The sequence below is a fragment of the Rhyacophila brunnea genome, unplaced genomic scaffold (genome assembly GCF_057557595.1).
Source record: "Rhyacophila brunnea isolate RB1 unplaced genomic scaffold, BYU_Rbru_1.0 scaffold_2, whole genome shotgun sequence".
Lineage (NCBI taxonomy): Eukaryota > Metazoa > Arthropoda > Insecta > Trichoptera > Rhyacophilidae > Rhyacophila > Rhyacophila brunnea.
This window is the reverse complement of record NW_028232859.1, coordinates 3897459-3911522: the sequence shown is the minus strand read 5'-3', so window position 1 is coordinate 3911522 and position 14064 is coordinate 3897459. Positions and strand designations below refer to the sequence as shown.

Below are 14064 nucleotides of genomic sequence, written 5' to 3'. Positions count from 1 at the left end.
ATACTAAAAAATATTTTAGTAGACTGCAGCTCGATTTGAATTACAGATGATTCCGCTTGATTGGGCCACTGGTAAATTAGTGCAGCCGCTTATTTGGGCCAAATGGAAACCAAACTAAGGAACTAACAGTAATTTACATCGCTAATTGGGACAATATTTGAACAGCTATTTGGGATAGTAAATTTAAGATCAACATAATGTATGTACATATTATAGTATATACACATAAGTAATGAAAGTGTGTTATAAGCTATAGCACTTATAACAGCACTTAATATTAAATTAATGTTGTCGACTGTGTTATTTTTAACCGTTTTTAATTTAACGTAATTATTAACTACCTACTTTAATATTCAACTCTCCGATAAATCGTATTTAATTGGATATTTCGTAATTAATTAGCTAGATGTCCATATAGAAAATACATTCTTCTTTCATATTAAGAAAATAACAATGTTAGTTGCAGGGATTACGTTATGCATTTATTTTGATAACATTGAATACCTACTGAATTTATAAGAATAATTTAGATTTTGGTATAATTTAATAATTAAATAACTGGTTTTAAATCTTTCCAGCCTCCCTTAAATATATTGACGAATCTATTGCCTCATACAAAATTGCCTCTGATTTATGCATAATAGTTATGTATTTTGGTAGTAAAATCGCTATAGCGTTGCATAACAGTTAAATTTAAACAACAACAATTCGATAATTATTGTAAGATAAGATTTGATTGTTTGGATAATTATTTAAAAAATAATCAGCTATTGCTGTGCACAACTATGCATCCTACTGCTATGGATTTTATCAAAATAAAATCCTCGTAGAATGGTAAATTTTGAAAAGAGTTTATCCGCTTTTTTGTTCTAATAAATAAAATATATACGTATATAGGTATATTCAATACTGAAAACACATATGGTTTAGTCTTTATTACAGAAACATATAAGAAGTACTTCGGCATAGACGGATTGATAGCTTGATGAAATGAAAGTGAAAATGAAAGACGTTAGTTCGAGTCCCACTCGGTTCAACTTTTTTTATATGCATGTATAGTGATATAGAATTACAAATTAAATATCTATTTTTAATAGTTATTACTTTATTTTTCATAGTAACCATAGCAAACTTGCTAAGGTGCTAACCTTAATAATAAATTCTGCATACCAATTTTTCACTTAGTCAGTCATCCATTGACGCAAACGCCGATTGTTTCAATAAAAAGAATATCATTTTGATTGTACAAATAGTGAATAATAATTCATCGGAAATGTCACTCGAATCGAAGTACCTGGGAGGTTACTATCTCAGTATATTATGTACTGTCAGTTTGTTTATATTATTGTACCGATTGTACCCTTGTAATTAGGTAACCATAAATAAACTCTCACTCCTCCATCATCACAAATAACCACGATCGTCTTTCATCTACAACACCATCGAACCTCACATCGACCATTCCCACACATGTTTCTGAGATTTTTCAAAATAGTGTATTTTCAACTACAAATGCCATGTTAAAAAACATGTCTCCATAATATTATATTTTTTTAAGAATCATGTTTATGGCTGCTGGATAAACGTAGTTTCTTCCATTGGGTCGTTTCCAACAAGATACTTCTATTTTCTCTGCTATATCCATAATCAAACATATAATATTGGTCATATTTTCCACGTATGTCACTGCTCTAAATAGGAATATAGGTTTGAGCTCAAATCAGTTTCTAAGATATTTTTAAACTGGACTTTTATCTTCTGCATGGACTGTCATGGCCGGACCATCACACACATTGAGTTTTGATAAAAACTGATAACGTCAGGCTCGTCGAAGGTCAAAGACCTTGTAGAGGCCATGGTTATAGCAACGTCGCCAGATATAGCATCTGGCGATTGTAGATGTAGACTTGTAGATTGGGCCAAAGATCTTTCACAAGATTCTGCTCTCAAACATCTATACTAAACACCTGCACTCATTCTGATTTTACGACAAATATTTTATTGTTAAATATTATCGATTACCATTATATAAAAAGAGATAAAGTATTTTTATAATTTACATGCGATAAATGGATAGAAAAAACCATGCAACGTAGATTGCATGGTTTTTTGTTATCTGATTGTTATCTGCGTTGCCGATCCCTGGTGTACGGTATACTATTGATTGTGCGTATCTTTGCAATTAAAATCTTTACATAAATTCTTATAATTAATAAGGAGTATCTATTATGGTAATATATTGATAAAGATAATGATTTTATATAAATAAGAAATGATTAGGTAGTAAAAAACAGAAATAGTTTGCATTGCAAACAGAACAGAACATACACAGGTAATTTGCTGTAAATCACATTTTTCTATATTATATAAATATATATACTTGGCGTGTAAAAATATAATAATTATTTGATTCTGATAGACATAATATTGAAACTTGCTCGAATTGTCAAGGATTAAAAATATTCAGAATTATACTCATTGCTCAAAAATGAAATAGACTACTTCAATATCCTGTGTTTTTTTATATTATTATATTAGATACTGGATAGTGAACATAAATTTATTTTATTATCAGAAATTTATATCGTTCGCAGTTTATTATATACATTGTTAGTATTGGTTAAACTTCGAAACTGTTAACCGCGAATTTAAAGTGAGATATTCTTTTATAGATTTAATATGCTGAAAGTTGTCATACTCCTCGTGCTGGCTGTTGCTTTTGCATCAGCGGGTATCATCAGCAGGTCAACAAGTGAGATCCAAGAATATGAAGATTTCCTCAAGAAAACAGTGCACGGACGACCAGAAGGTGAGCACATAATAATTAATTATGTTTTTTTAAATCTCATTTTTTTAAAGATACATACAGCTCAATATCATTATTTCATTCACTTTAATAGAGCAGATATATCATTAATTTCCCATTATTTTAACTTTATTTCAATAATATTATGTATATTATATCATCCTATGTTTTTTTTATTCGTGGTAACTTAAATGTTAAACATAGCATAGAAAACATCACAAATTTAATAGACCTATTAGAAAAATCGGGTCTAGGACGATTTGGCGCCGGGATAACTGGGCGCTATGTAATCGAATGAAATTCGATAATAAATAGACGTTCGTGAATTATATGTACTTTAAAAATATATATTATTTATTACCTGGTGATAATTTAAATTTGCACACGTGAACAATGATTTTATTGTGTATTTGTTTAAATTTCAACGAGAAGGGAGTTCTTTTATTTTTATATAAAGCGTCAGGCATAATAATTCTGAACCCGCAATAAAAAAACATTATGTTAAGAGCAAAATGAATTAAGACAGAATTAAGTAATAGATAGAAACTTATTAAACGTCCTCGTCTACTTTATGTATCAAATCGTATCGAACGTCTTTTCATTTCATTAATGAATGCTATTTCATTCGACAGCGCGGCGCCCACTTGTCCCGGCGTTCAGTTGTCCCAGTGTAAAAAATCTTAAAATATTTTTTTAACTTAGATTCGAACACACTTCAACCTTTATAGATTTTTTTCTAAGGTAACCGTATCGAATATTTAATAGTTTTTGTTAAAAAAAATATTGTTTAAAATAGTATTAGGTACGAGTAGATGTTAGTAAGCAGTGAATTTTTCATGTTATGTTTAACATGTTTAGAATTTAATATGTTATTGTATTTTATATTTGCACCAACATTGACCTGGTCATCTTTGTTTTAATACAATATCATGGGTTTGCGGGTTCGAGCCCCCGCGGCTGCTCAAAGAATGTGCATTGTTTTTCCAATGTGTATTTAACCTAGTGCAATGAGTCAATGACTCAATGGCTTGTACGAATGGCTTACCTTTATTCCTCGTCTGGAAAAGCCTGTTAAATAAGCTCTATTCTGTCGGGAAGCCCATGGATCAAACATGGTAATTTACATTTAATTTATACTAGGTGGAAAGCCCATCCAATGATGTACGAAAAAATATCTAAATTGCTGTTAATTATTAGGAGCTTTATGCTAGTATATATAAATTAGTAACGTGTCTCAAATAAAATATCGGAAAAAATCCTATAGTTGTCTTTTTGTAGTTGGTATTTATTATTTCGACAATTAATTATGAATGAAGTCATTCAAATTGCCAGAATGTCTTCTAAAACCTTTATGCTTTACAAAATGATTTCCATTATTTTAAGGAACCATCACAATATTATACAATATTATGCACATAATGAAGGCTGGCGCTTAATTCAAGCTACTTTTTTTTGAAATGTAGATTTATAAATAAGATTAATCAAATCACAACCTAAGCTTAGATTTAATCGGGGCTTAAGCGTTGGACTATCACCCCGTGGATCCCAGGTTCGAATCCTGGGTCTGGAAAATACACATACTGTTTTTCAAATTGTGTCTGAGTCAGGGTATGGACCTAATAGGTTGAGCAAATGGCTGACATCCATTTCTCGTAAAAAACAAAATCTGTTAATACAAACCTGTACTCTGTGGAGGCCCATATGATTCTATTAGGATCGGACATGGTCGGAAAGTATCGTAGTAAGATTTAACTATTTTATTTTTTGATTTGTAAACAAATGAAATTACTGATTTTTTATTAATGTAATTATTATAGTGCTAATATTAAATGCCCAGAGCTAATGAGTCAACGCATAATTTCGAGTTATAAATTAGAACATAAAACTGGCTGCGGTTATAAAAACAAGTATATCGGCGACTTGGGAATGTAGCGGCCGACGGAAAAGTGTACCGGACACGCGTTGACTCATTAGATCTGGGGCGTTCATTAATATAATACAAAGACCCCTTTATTCGAATACAAAGGCCTCCTATATTATAGCGAGCGCGACACCGGTGTCCCGTTTGAAACGGTCCTTAGAGTGTACGTTTTATTATATACTGGTACGCTTCTTGTCCTTAATACCTCGCATAAAATTAGATCAAACGATATTCACTTATATTAATATATAGATGGCCTAATGTTATTATCATGTAAGTAACTTTTTACAAATTGTACAGGAAACTAAGCTGACTGTTAATAGTTCACACGTCAAGTTGTAACTACATATCATGCCAATAACCCGTAACATAAAAAGTGGTAAAGCAATGCACATACCGCCTAATATAATGATAACATCCAATAAAATGTGATATATATATAAAGATAAACATCCAAATTTGTTATATTACTTACTATTTTAGCTTTTAAATAATTCGAAAGTGACATTTTGAAGTTGAATTCAACACACGTCATGCAACACGCTTGACAGCTTAGATGCAAGATACGGGCTATTACAGGTTTATTCCTGCAATGTTCAGGTACGGGAAATTACAACATAGTATAAATATGTTAAAATAACTACAAATACACGAATTTCTCGTTCGATGGGCAGTATTTTTGTTATTTTTAATACTTACATCAAAAAGTTATTTTTGTCATATAGGTCAGATACGGTGTATTAACATTGGACCATCGATATGTAGTAACAGATAAATAAATTGATAATATATGTAAGTAATAACAATATTCTTAGAATATTACATTATTTTCTTCCTAGAGCCGGAGTGCAAAGTTATAAAGTAGCAACTCCACCTAGTAGGTATCAAGCAATCGTTTTATAAACTCTGTTGTAGATGATGATACTTTCTCCCTCATTAATTAGAGTATTCAGTATTAGGAAGCTATAATAATATAAGGAAACCATACCGACTCAGATTCCTTGTATGTTTGTGAGACTTTTAAACGAAAAATGATACGTATTTAATGTATGAATAAAAAATAATTGCTTAATTTTTATGAAACTTCCCACATGTTGTGCTATTCAATGACGTTATCTGATTGCGTTTATTTTAGCTCCCGTTACTCCTGAATTGGAGCATTTACAGAATGCATGGGAGAGGAGTGGAAAGTTTGAGGGTGACATGATCCTCACGGATGAGCAGATCAAGGAGTTGGTAGGGGAATATTCCGGAGTAAAAAATGCCATTTTAAACACTAAACGGTTGTGGACCAACAACACTCTCTACTATAAGATAAACAAGGATGATTTTGGTATGACACATTAAAATTAAACATTTATTTATATATTATTTAGAACAGGTCTTGAACCCAAAATCATCGCTATCTGAGTATTGTGGTTTATCATTTAGCTACCGATGTACTCACTCAACTTGACTAAAAGTTCTATTTGTAACTAATGTGTTATTTAAAATTTCATTAATATTGATGAACATCTTTTGTAATTTTGAACCAATGTATTAAAAGTAGGTACCCAATATATGAGTAGGGATTGCAATACTGGTATTTCAAAACCGGTATTCAATTATTAATCGCTACCGAAATACCATTTTGAAAATAAAAAAACCGGTATTTTGGGTATTAAGAAAGCATACACGTACTTATATATTTTTCGTAACTTATACTATATTGTACATATATTAAATTTAGTGTATAATTTTTATGCTGCCAAAACGCAAATACGAGTATATTGACTATTAAAACAAAATTCCTCAAATATACTTATAGAATTCTCGAGAATTAACATATTTCGAAAAAGAAAACATTCGTGGCAAATATTTCCAATTAATATATTATCTATTCTATTAAAATTAGCAGTTTATTCTGTAAAAATTAGCAGTTTTAAAATATCATGATCTATATATATTTACAAAGTTCAACATAATAAATGTAGGTGTGATTTAGGTTGCTATACAATAGTGTTTTAATAGTTATGTTTGTTGATAGGTATTTTTTTCTATAATATGTTTTAACGAATACCGGTATTCAATAAGAAATACCGAAGTACCGGTATTAATATATTCATTTGGTATTGCAATCCCTATAATATGAGTACTAAAATTGATTCCTAGACGGTGTCAGTAACTTTAAATTTTTAGTTTTTCGTGTTTTATTAAAATACGTACTTGTTCTGTGTGTGGATATAAATATTTAATAAATAATGTTACATTCCTAAATCTTGTGTGTGTAAGTACTTTAGAAGTGAAATTTAATGTTCCCTAAAATTGTTGCACTCGCCGTAGGAACTGTGGGGCAATGTGTAACGCGTTCGGCTTAAGTTCTATAATATAAGATATTTTTGCTAATCTGAGCCTGGGGATAAATCTCAAATGTAGAGCATTTGACTGAAGGTCGAAAGATTGGTGGTTCGAGTCCAACTATTGGACATTCTTTGACACCTATTGGGGTTGTAAGTGCCAATGGGTTTAATGAGAATTATGAATCCAGCAAAGTCATGCGGTTGGATGTTGGATGTGTATTACAGTGACATCAATCTTTATGGTAGAACATCCAAACAAGCTAAGCAGTTTGTGCGTATTGTAACATAATAATATATGGTGACTGACAAAATTCATTTTTTCAAATTTAGATGACGCTCACAAAGCAGATATTAAATCAGCATTGCAATATATTGAAAAGGTTTCTTGTCTTAAGATCTTGGAAGCATCCGAAACCACTGACAACTACGTCAACGTTGTGGTAAATATGTGTTATTGTGTTTAAATGTTCTTCATCTCCTATGGTCTGTAGTAGGTAATTACGGATTTTGTTCGTTCTGGTAGTTATTGCTTATGCACTACGATAAACTTTTTGCTGTAGGTACTTGATAATTTTAGATCGACTAGTTTGTTATTATTAATTAGAGCAGTGATCGCCAAACGGTCACTCGCGAGCTACCGGTAGCTCGTGATGGCATTTTCGATAGCTCGCGTTGGATATTTTATCATATTTATAAATTTGCCTCTTATATTTTATAATTGGACTCCGAAATGAAACATTTCTTGAACTAATTAGTTTCAATGAAATGTTTAACAAATTGCCGTTGTAATATGCATTTCTTGGCATAACGATTTGTGCGTACAGACGAAGTAAAATAGAGAAGCAGTCAGGGATGTATTATGATGGGAATGCTCAAAATGAAGGCATAGTTTTGTTCTACCTTCTAAACTTATGTGAATCAATATTTTCCACTATGAAGGTGGTTAAAAGTAAATATCGAAACATACTCACTGATGTACATCACTACGTCTTGATAATTGCATTCGGATGGAAGTAACAAAATACTCACCGAGAATTGAAAAAAATGTGAAGGAAAGTAAAAACAATAATTATTATTATTTTTACTTTTACTAACACTTATTTCAAGATATTTTTCAATTATTAATTTGTTTATAATAATTAAAGTACGCATTTTATGTTTTATTGGAAGTCCAATGTCCTAATTTATTTTAAGTAATATAATAATGTTATGTATGTTACGATAAAGGACGATGATAAAAATTATAAAGAAGGAATATGTATAAGTAGCTCACCAGACAATATCAATTATGGAAAGTAGCTCACATTCTTATTGAGTTTGGAGACCACTGAGTTAATAAAACATGATAATCATTTATGCGATCATATTTTCCAGGATGACGACAAGGGTTGCTCATCTCACGTTGGTATGTCTGGAGGTTCGCAAAACCTTCATTTGTCGTCTGGTGGCTGCTTCAGGAATGGCACAATCATGCACGAGTTCCTCCATGCACTGGGCTTCCACCATATGCAGAGCACTAACAACAGGGATGACTTTGTTAAAATAATCTGGGAAAAGATCAAAGAAGGTTAGTAACACAAAGAAATTGTTTATAAATTTGAGGACTTCAAATAGAAATATTTGTAAAACCGAAAGAAAGTATGTAACTTTCCATTTTCGTATAAAGATGTAATGTAATACAAATGTAATTAAACTATTATTTTATTCGGTCTGTAGGTAGGTTTGTTACATTTTGTAACCAAGGAAGTGAAAGGGGTAGTTTAGAGAAAAATACGTTTTAACATTTTGATGGTACTTCCAAGGCACATGAGTATTTTTCCCCATTGATCACCTATGGGACATATTTTAGTCGTCAGGTCTGGATAAAAATGTTTTTTGGTGAAATGGTAAAAGACGATTCGTCAGAAGATAGGGTCTCTTGAAATAGTTCAAACCGTTCATGCAAATAATAAATTATACTAAAATCTTAAAACAATGAGTATTTCTCGCATAAAACATTACCCAAAGCATAACAAAATCCCCGCAAATAACGTCAATAACCAGTAAAACAAATACAAAAAAACTCTAGGTACTTATATTATTACATGTCGTCACTGTTATCCCCAATAATAATTAATTTCAGTTGACGATGTAATTTATAGTTCATTTTTTGTTATCGTCGGGATGAGGTCAAAATCAGTCGATGCGTTGAACCCGCCACTGAAATCGATAATTATTCTAAAAACACTATCACAGCAGAACACCCCTAATGTTTTTAGGTATCTCTTATATACCTTATTTTTTTCGTACTCACCAATAATTATAAAATAGTTAGATATGTTAATTTTATTATGATAAAAATAAGCGACCTCTCTGTGAGTATTTTTTTTACTTGTACCTATATTATTTTTCGTATGTTGTTTGTAAATTGAAGTGATACTATGTAATGTATTGAAATAAACCACAGCAACATTCGAGTTATTGATTGCTATTGGTAGCTTTTTGTTGTTAGATCGTTATGAAGATGTATATATGGATAGCCTAACAACGTCAATAACTAAAAAATGTAAAAATGAACTTTATTTCCGTTGATAAAGCATTGAATTTTTGTCCTCTCAGGTCATGAGAAAAACTTTAAGAAGTATGATGCAACACAGGTTACGAACTTTGGTCAGAAGTATGACTACGGAAGCGTCATGCATTATTCGGAGTATTCATTCAGTGTTGATGGAAACAAAACTATAGTCCCAATACAGGTATTTTTTTATTATTATTATTTATTTAGGTCAACTTTTTGAGAGGAGAATATAATATATTATTATAATATTGGATAAAACAATATGTGATGGTCCTATTAACAGGCGGACACAAAAGGCATAATAAACCCAATTCAATTACATCAAATATTAGGTACAGCTGTAAAGAATATATTGGAGTGTTATTAAAAATGGTTAAAAAAGAAAAACATAGTAATAGTAAACATAAGAAAAATGGAAGAATAATACAGAAAAATATAAAAAAGTATATGTGTACCGAGAAGACAGGCAATATAATAAAAGAAAAATATAATAAAAAATAAAAGTCATCCGGATAAAATTGGTCGTAGATTTTGGAGCAACTTAATTTAAAAAAATAAAAACAAAACAAGTCCACTCGATCACTGTGAAGATTTAAGATTTTAGTAATAATAATTGTAGGGAATCTGAATGATTATTAATTAATGTGAAGTTAATCAATCATGAATCAAAAGTATCACTGTGTCTTCCAGGTCCACGCGAATCTTGACTCATGTGGTTATATGATGTAAATTGTACAAACTTAATTTCATCGTATCACACTACACCGTGAGTTATCTTTCCGGAAAGAAATAGCCATATAGTATTGAGATTAAAAAATCCGCAAAATTCAAGTTCCAATAAGAACATTAATTTGCAATTGATTGGTATCAAATATGTGAAAATAACGCAGTGATTAATAACAAATATTTAATAAATACGTTTTGATACTTATGAGCATCTAACAGAATTTTATATAAATATATATTATTATAATATGTTTGAATTTCTAATTTACTTAGGTACCTACGTTTTTTCTTCTGTCTTACCTTTGTATTCTGGTGGGTTTTATTACGTATTGTATTTAGATATCAATTTGATCTAAAGTGTTATATTGTATTTATTTTTATTTGGTTTTTCAGGCGACTAATGATACAATCGGTCAGCGTCTTTCCATGAGTCCAATTGACATCATCAAGTTGAACAAACTTTACTCCTGCCCTGGATTTTAAAATATTATGTAGATTTTGTAAAATATGATTTATTGTATTTATTTAAGATGCATAGTAGTAACATGCATAGTAACTTCATATGTGATTTTTTAAATACCAAACAATGTAAATTTTTCTATTTTAAACTGTTTTTTAAACTGTCATAATTAAAAAAATTAAAACAAAAAAACATAATTTGTTTATTTAAATGAAATTCAAATAAGTGTCAAATAAAACGTCAATGAAGTAACTTTGAATTTATTATTATAAGTTCTTTTAATACTAAAAATCTAATACACTATCGTAAATCTATTTCGTCTGATACCAAATTGACAAGGGAACACAAAATTAATGGGATCTGGCTTACCCTACCGAGAGTGGTAGCAGTTTTGAAGCAGGGTTCACTTTATCACTTTAGTCCATAAAATAAAGAGACACGATGCACGCCGACTGCCCTCAAATATGAACGTGTGTTATTTTGACGTGACAAACTTTAATGCATTTATGAGACAGACGTAACTATTTAAATAGCATAATTATTCACCAACACATATAAAATTATATCCCGTATTTTTACACACTTGAGATCGGTGCCCTGTTATTATACCACACCCGATAGGGTAAGCCAGTTCCCATAATTTTGTATCTGGTTAATGAATATCATACTCGACATACGATACGATAGCCATTTGCAGGTTCAACAGTTCGTGTTCAAAGACTTTTTGCCAATCACAATTTTGGCTGAGTAACCCTATTATCAGGGTCAGCCCTGGACTGAGGTAGTTGAAATGCAGCAAATTATATTAAAATATGCTCTCCTAAAACAAATTATGGATGCGACAACGCTCTATTGTGTTTAGGGATTGCAATACTTATCGGCATTCTGAAGAACGTGATCACGCTATTCATCGATACTGAAATACCGGTTTTAAAAATTAAAGAAATCGTTTTTTCGGTATTTAGAAAGCAGAGAGATACACAGGTGCTTCAAACAACTGAATTACCCGATAAAAGTGAAATAATACAAAAAATCCCCCACATATTGGGCGAAAAAACTTTCGACGTTGGTCTTCGACGGAATTTGGGAAGAGATAAAAAATCCTGTCAATTTCTGGATAGAACGTAAGCAAATATTGTGTGACCCATAAATTTAAAAAGGTTTCTGACCACTGCTTTAACGATTGGAATATTTGGAAAGTCAACAATTACGTTATTTTAAATTATTAGATTCCACTTAGGTTCAGTTAATACGTAATTGAATACACATCATATGACTCACCACAGACATATATCTAAAAAAATATATTTTGACCCAATATTGGTGCCGAGCAGAATCCATCGTGTTCCGACCAACGTGCTCTACCAATAAAGCCACCTGCATAAACCTTATCGCGGTGAAATTAATCAAACACTATGATTCCGAGATTTGTCAAATTTATGTGATTTTGAATCAATGTATTAAACAATACATTCTTATGTTAATTACTAGGCACCATCAGGATCTAGGCGTATTTCAAAAAGGTACCGAATCGTATATTATTATGTTCATAAGGAGTATTACATTTTTAAATTGTGTGTATTTCTCATTGAATAAAAAATCGATTACAAAAAAGTAATTTGCCATATCAAACCAAACATACAAGCATGCGACAGCAAGTTGCAAATATGCGAAAAAACGAACATTTTTTTACGAAACCAATATTGGTTTATTCATGCAAACTGTGCCCCCATTTGATAGTATACAATTGTACACAATATCATGATAATGGTTGCTAACGTTAATGCCCAATAAAATTTTTGCGTGACTTGGGTAGTAATAGTTGAGGTTGTAGGTATTTATTGTGTATGTAGGGTACATCAAAAAATATATCGATATTTATTATCATAATTAAATAAAGTAATAAATTTATATGAACGGTTCTAATTTTTTTACTCCCATATATCTATATTCTATAACAACCTCAAAACTGTATGAGTCTAATCTATGAAACTTCATGAAAAATATGTTACGACTAGGGATACCAGTCCCGGGATCCCGGAATCCCGAGCTATTTTCGACACCTATGAATCCCGGGATTAATAAACATATTCCCGAAACTTTTGGGATTGATTTTTTTTATCAATTTTTATAGAAAATAAAATAAAAACGAAAATATAACAGAAAATATACTTTAACAAAGTAATTCCACCATGATCTCATACGTTTTAAGGCAGTTTCATATTTGGCTGACTAATTAGATTTATGAAGCGGAAAGGCCATAAGTACACCATGATTTGCTTTACTATTTTAAATCTCGCTAACCCATTCATATCACTATTCACTATCAGAAACAGCAATTTCATTAAATTCACATTATTATTTATATTACAATATTATTTGCTCCATTAAACTTATGTATTTCCAAGATTGAACGTACACAATATTAACAATAAATGTCTTAAATAGTATAAATTATACTAGATTTATTTTTGACCTATTTTATCAATGTTATTTGTAAATATAAAATTTTTATATTAACAATGGAAAAAAAATTAGCCAATCCCGGGATCACGGGTTTGTCAAATTGTAATCCCGAAATCCTGGGATCAGAATTTTGGGATTAGATTCCCTAGTTACGACTACTTACATAGTAAAGAGTAGTTACTTACATAAATTGCTTGATGAAGGTTGAGGGATGAATAAATTCTGGTTACTTTTTCAAAGAAATACTGTTTACGATGAAGGAGATAATTATTTTAATATACTCTCGATTTATTTATTATTAATTTGCAATCATCGATGTATTTTTCTGAGAATTTTATTTTCTTTTCATATATAAAGATAATAATACATATATTCATACCAGGGAACTCATTTTCTTTTCTGTGATTCATACATACCTTTTATTGTTGACTAGAGTTAACGCCATCTATGAACAAACATTTTATAGTATGTAATAATTTCTTTGAGTATTATTTTACCATGTTTTTATTAGCTCGTATTCTTGTTTGTCCGGTACAGATTTATTATTGTGTGTCTAGTACAACTTTTTTCTTGTTTGTCCATGATTTCTATTGGACGATTGAAAATCTTTAACTAGCTTCCCGACTAGCTAGACATTTGAAACTTTTGGAATATATCAGAACACGACGACAATACATTTTTTTAATAATTTTAGCTATTTTCAAGCAGAATTGAATTCATTTTCAGTTAATTCTGTTTTGTATGGAAAGTTATTTTTGTTGTGGTTGCTAAGGAGGTCCTAGCAACTAA

The 14064-nt window shown here is 30.6% G+C and overlaps 1 protein-coding gene across 1 annotated transcript; it reads left to right on the top strand.

The window, feature by feature from the left end:
• Positions 1-2676: 2676 nt before the first annotated feature.
• On the top strand, positions 2677-10980 carry LOC147071702 (zinc metalloproteinase nas-4-like). Its single transcript, XM_085947348.1, has 6 exons — positions 2677-2809; positions 5863-6060; positions 7397-7506; positions 8441-8633; positions 9665-9801; positions 10743-10980. Exons 1-6 carry the CDS (start codon positions 2680-2682, stop codon positions 10830-10832), a joined length of 858 nt encoding a protein of 285 aa, XP_085803474.1. The 5' UTR covers positions 2677-2679; the 3' UTR covers positions 10833-10980.
• Positions 10981-14064: the final 3084 nt, after the last annotated feature.